The following is a 6,298-nucleotide window of genomic DNA, read 5'->3' on the forward strand; positions in this document are numbered from 1 at the left end:
TCACATGACCACAGCTCATCCTTTTCCTTCCTCCTCCATGACAGGGCAGAGAGAGGAGGTGGTGACGGGAGCTGTTATGATCCCCGTCCCCACTGACTCTGAGACAGAGGGGTGCGGTTCCGCCCACACAGACGAGGGGCCACAAGAGGGTCTGTTTCTTTTTTTTTCTTTTCTCCCAATTTGGTAGGCAATTGTACCCTATCTAATCCAATTAGTGTTAGCTGGGGATACGCCGCTTACGGCCCCGTCCCTTCGGCGGCCCGGAGGGAGAACAACACGCCTTCTTCAAGCCGTCTCGTCTCACAGCCTGCGACCGTGATTCCGAGGCGCACCGCGGTGCATGCAGGCGGCGATCCCTACGAGTCCCTGCGGAGTCCCTCCCTCGGAGCAGCGAGCCAATTATGCCGCTCCATGAGAGCCGGCCAGACTCAGCTTTTGACTCGTTGTGTAACTGTAACAAACTGATGCCTGCATCTGGGTCCGTTACTTTAGCTGTGACAAGAGGGTCTGTTTAATTGATATCACGCAAGTTTCCTGAACACTGGCTGTCAGCCACACGGTTGGTTGGCTACTTGAAGATGTTCACCACAGACTAGTGCAAGTATCCGTTTTACCTCCCTTCTGAAACAGATGTACAGATAATATGGCGATACTCAAACACACAACCAACACTGATGAACGTTTGCGGTCACGCTCCTAGGTCTAGCCACCATAGAGGGCCTGACCTTCTGAAACCAAACTTAAAAGGTAAAATAGGTCATTTCAAAAGGTAGCTTTCATGGAGCCATTTGATGCATTCCAGGCTTTCCGTGTGAAGATGATGCCAAGTACGCTGGTGTGATATCTGCCTGCCTATCAGGTCGCTGCTCCAGGAACGGGATCCGCCCACCCAGCAGTCAGCTGCCCTGGCGATCAAATTAAATGACCTCATCTTTCCGCCTGCCCATCCACCGCTGGCTTTAGTTCCGCTGCCAACAGATTAAAACCCACATTCCAGAGCGTATCGAGTCTGACAGGCCCTGCATTATGAAGCAAACCATCCCTGTTCCTGCGAATAAAAGATAACACTTCTCTTAACTGATGATGCCCGAAAAGAAATAAGAAAAAGTTAAAGGTTATTACAGAGGTGTTCTGGGTTTCACTTCATGTCACAGCTAAATGGGCCTAGCAAGCCTGCTCACAGATGGAGGTGCTATATTAGCATAGCGGTGCTGCTCACAGATGGAGGTGCTATATTAGCGTAGCGGTGCTGCTCACAGACAGAGGTGCTATATTAGCGTAGCGGTGCTGCTCACAGACAGAGGTGCTATATTAGCGTAGCGGAGCTGCTGAAATGGAGGTGCTATATTAGCGTAGCAGTGTTGCTCACAGACAGAGGTGCTATATTAGCATAGCGGAGCTGCTGAGATGGAGGTGCTATATTAGCGTAGCAGTGCCGCTCAGACAGAGGCGATATACAAGCGTAGCAATGCGGAGGTGCTATGTTAGGTTAGCAGTGCGGCGGTGCTATTGTCTGGCAGGTGTCTGGAACCTGTCATACAGGTCTTCCCATTTCTCGGAAAGCAGAAGCAATGAAGAAGATGAAGGACGGGTTGCAAAATGAGTATTTTTCTGCTCTCTCATTTGTTTCAAAAAACATACCACAGTGTAATCAATACCCAAAATATATTACATCATTTCCCTCCAACCTGCTGGAAATTAGGACCCAAATTGAATAATCTTGCAAAGGTTATCCAGTGATAACACACAGTGTCTGAGACAAAGCTCTTCACAGACAAATGATGCTCCGCTACGCCAAAACTTTATCAGCCTTTCAGACAGTAACCTTGCTGCAAAAAAACAAAGTGCTTAAATACAGCAGCTTGCTTATCTTCCATTACAGCACATTTCCCTTACGAGCGACACTTCAATTTATATACACACCAAGGCAAACAAAAAGAACAGGGAAATTTAAATGATTTAATGTTTCCGCCAAGTCTACTCCCCCCCCTCCATCCCCCCTGTCACTCTCACTCCCCCCCCTCCCCATCCTGCCTGCCCTGTCACTCTCTCCTGGCTCAACATGGTTCAGCTGGGACACCGCTCCTGCCAGCCAGGGTCCGGGGATCAGGCCAAGGGGAAAAGGCACCATTCAGCTCCCCTCTCTCTGACACACTGCCAGGGCAGCACACAACCCTTCCGATGTCTGCCGACGTGCGCAAGCTTCCAGATCCAGCAGGTTAGCTGGGCTGGGCGTCGGTTTCTACCCGAGAACCCACTCACATCTTCAGGGGGGATAAAAAAAGTGGCTAGGCTGGGACACACCTGATTGGAGGGGAGGTAGGGGGGAAGGTTGTGTTCCTGCACCATCCAAAAAAACCGGTCGAAAACGCAACAACTGCAGAGACCCGTATGAAAGGAACTATTGTGGCGTGTCAACAGCTGCACTGGTAAGTGTATGACACTCTGCCAGCCTCAATGGATGTGGAGGCGACAATGGATCATTACAAGTGGCGTAAGAACTAATGCAAGTGGCTCAGAAATAGTATATACAGAGCCTTGAAAAGTATTCCCCAATTGTTCTGACATATAAATGATTGTCACAACCTAGAATTTTGATTAAACTAACTGGGAATTTGTATTTATTAAGTCTATTAATTTTGGACAACATAATGGAGCAATGTTTGCCCATTCCTCCCGGCAAAACAGCACCAGCCATGCCAGATTTGTTGGGGATGGATAGCAATTTTGATGTCTTGCAACAAATGCCTGATAGGGTTTAAGGTCACGACTCTGACTGGGCCACTCATGGACATCGTTGTTCTTCATTGTCAGCCCCACTTCAGTGTTGCTCTGGCTGTGTTCGTTGGGTTGTTGTCCAGCAGAAAGACAAACTTCCTCCCCAGTTCAAGCTTTCCGGCAGAGGGGAGAATGTTTTTACCCAGGATCTCTCTGAATTATGCACCATTCGTTTTCCCCCATTAACCCTGACCAGATTAGTAGTTCCCTGATGCTGAAAAGCATCACCAAAACATGATGCCACCACCACCATACTTTACAGCGGGGATGGTGTTACCCGGCTTATGTGAAGGTGTTCCATCAATGTCCTAAACAAGGGGAAGACAATACAATGCACCTCAGCCAAGTCAGTTTTTCATTTTTAGTACATTTCTGAAAGGTTTTGAGAAGTTTTTACAGATCAGCCAAAAAACTAAGTACATGTACATGCAAATGCATGGCATTCTGCTTACACTTACAGGCAAGAAATAATATATCACATGGACACCATGAAAAGTTTAAGTTTAACCTCGCCTTAAAGGTACAATACGTAATTTCTGACTTCTAAGGAGGGGGAAAGGGACATTTAGGTTACATACACTTTCATGTAGGATGGAATGACAGTAAAACAAGCCTAATTTTCCCACAAAGTTACTGAATACTATATTAGGCTGCAGGGTGCTAGTATTACACAACTTTTCTTGTCATCATATAACACATAAATAACCCTGTACAGTTTAAATGATTCATTCACTTCAGGCTAGGGCAATTAAAGGAGACTCGTCCAAAGACCTGTATCACAAAGCAGGAGTACTGGGTTAGCTGGATAACTGCACCGAGTAAAACCAGGACCAGCTGGACCAGCTCTTTTCTCTGCAAAGTCCAGGTTTTACTCGGTGCAGTTATCCTGCTTCGTGATATAGGCCGCAAATGAGCCCAAATATCCTAGGTTGCAACTTTGAACATGCTTGAGAACTTAACCACAGTACTAGAAGCAGAGACGTCAACACGAACAGCCGAAAAAGCAAAAAAAGAACATAAGCCATGTAAATATTATTTGGTGGTCGTAAAGATGCCTCAGGCTAAGCTATGAAAAAATACAAGCTGGTCCACTTTAAACAAATAAAGCTTATGCAAAACATAAACACCGAGGGAGCATGTTTTTAAAAGTACAGCTGTAAGTACTGTAACTTACGCTGGCTGAAGCTATTGCGGTGGAGAGACTGGCTTAAACGCACAAAATGCAGACCTCAGCGGCAGGAAACGGTTAATTTTCCGCGAGCACGGCTTCAATTATCGGCATACCGTGAGACCTCAAATCCCACCACAGTAGCACAGGGCACACTGTCTTGACGCTTCAGACTTGCAGCCATGCAACAGGACTGGAAGCATGACTCACTTCAACCTCCAAGCGCCAAAGAAATCTTAGCAGCGCAGTCCCTGCGACTGGATATCGCCAGAATATTTTATTTCATGCCCACAACACTGAGTCTGACCCCTCACCCTCCACCCCAGTCTTCCGAGGTATCGAGTGAAAGGGTTTGGCCTACATTTCAGAACTACCCAAAGAGAGAAAGCCCCTTGGCAGTGGCACAAAAAAGATGACAGACGAATCAAATACCAAAATGTTCGGCTGAACAACCGGCAAATGCTGACATACTGTGGTTGGCCATTTGGCTACCTAATAAAATGAGAGCTAAATGGACAGTGATAACGCGACTGTATCTGGCCCATCAGTTTCAGGACAGACTACAAGATGATCGACAGGCAACCCAATACTGTACTATATTGTCAAACTAACGGTAATCTTGTGCAAGAAAATATTAATTCAAAACAAGAAGGCAAAGGATATTGCAAATAAAATAGACTTATATTTCGTCATCCTTCTTAGCACCCAAACTAAGCTATTATGCAAGCTAATATTCAGCTTGTTATTTTGCAACAAGAATTGGCCTAGTTGTTATAAGTATTCCCATGTCAAATCCGTGTAACATCTTAGCCGAAAAGCTAAACCACCACGAATAGCCCAATCCCTTGTTTTTCTGTTTTCACCCCCAATGTCACTGGCTTGCTAGCTTGCCAATTATGTGGTGTGGTGTGGTGTGGAAATGTTAGCTGGGTATCGAGTTGATCGCTCTAGTCTACAGGCACACAAGTCAGGCCCAAATTATTTAACAAGGTCACAACATATGAAAATAGCTTTTACTACTTAGCCCGTACAATCAGGGACGGTAATTATAGCTAACGTTATAGGGTTTGTGTTTCGTAAGGAGCCCTCTTTCAAGCTAACGTTAGCTGGTGGTCGTCTCAAACTAGCGAACTTAGCTAGCTAAACACGCAGACTTTGGACAACACAAGGGCGTGTATAAGGTTATATTTAAAGAGCATTTCGTCAATACATTCATTTATAATGGCGTTTAAATCAAAATAGGATTGGGCGAATGGTCTGGTTTGTCTATATACATTATTTATTTTGCTTTTTTTACCTGGAAATCACGATCCTCGTTGAAGCGAGAGAATCTGTCAGCCATTTTCCAGTCGCAGCTTCTTTCGTCTAGCTCTGTGTCCGATCTTCCCTCACTGCCTCGGAAACACCTACTTCAGGCAAGACTAAAATGAACGTCCAATCATAGCTCGGTTATTTTGATTGATGCGCAAGTAAACCAATCACTGAGTATTGTTTGACTTCCCAATTCTCAGGGGCTTATCAAAACCCAAAAACACTAAGATAGTTCTGACCAACCGTTTACTATAATTACTTAGATTGGCAGGGCACATACCCAATAGGAATCAGCAAGCATATTTTCGTGATGTTTACCATTGTTTATTCTGGACATTGCTGTCTTATCTCCTGGTCTGCAACTTAATGATGACTGATCTACGGTAGCTACACTACCGTATTAATTATGCTAATGGTTAGTTGGGGAAGACAACTCGATTTTTGTCAGTTTACATAATTCTTATGAAAAATGTTCTTATGAACCATCCTCATTTTGATTATATTGTTGTAATACAGCTCCCAACAGCTGTTTTAAAATATCTATAACAAACATTTAATTTCTAGGCATTTTTAAACGCGACATTATTTTAACTGAAAAATGTAACTTTTGTTGTTGCAATAATCCAGATTGAATCGGGATATTGACAGTTTATTACAACTAGGTGTTCTGCAAAATACATTTCAAACTCTTAGATTTGTTTTACTGAACAGATGAAAGAGTGAGTGGGCAAACGTGCTATGCATGTTTTAGCGCAACGGCAATTTTTTTTTTTTTAGTAATTATTCCACAGAGCAGTTTTCTTTTTCTTTTTTTCAGTTTGCGTTGTTAGTTGATAGAGCCATTCAACTCAACTGGTAGTAGAGCTTTGCATCCACCTCGTGGGCAATCACTTGAATTGCTGCTGGAGCTCTTCCCGAGGAAATGTAAACGTTTAACTGTTACTCGGCGTCATGTTTACTTTTTTAAAGTCCTTCCTCGGATTTAATTTAATTAATTTAAAAGTAGGCTACCTCGTGACTTCATTTTTGCTTCCCTTTCTT

General features: G+C 44.3%; 1 protein-coding gene across 2 annotated transcripts in view; it reads right to left on the minus strand.

Annotated features, from left to right (window-relative positions):
* Window positions 1–5,329, minus strand: part of LOC133115171 (G patch domain-containing protein 8-like) — a 38,677-nt gene extending 33,348 nt beyond the window's left edge. For both annotated transcript variants that reach the window (XM_061224934.1, XM_061224933.1), the window contains exon 1: window positions 5,244–5,329. In XM_061224934.1, coding sequence (XP_061080918.1) covers window positions 5,244–5,288 — 45 coding nt within the window. In that variant the 5' untranslated portion in view covers window positions 5,289–5,329. The remainder of the gene's footprint in view (window positions 1–5,243) is intronic.
* Between the last annotated feature and the right edge of the window lie 969 nt (window positions 5,330–6,298).

This window comes from Conger conger, chromosome 16, assembly GCF_963514075.1.
Source record: "Conger conger chromosome 16, fConCon1.1, whole genome shotgun sequence".
Lineage (NCBI taxonomy): Eukaryota > Metazoa > Chordata > Actinopteri > Anguilliformes > Congridae > Conger > Conger conger.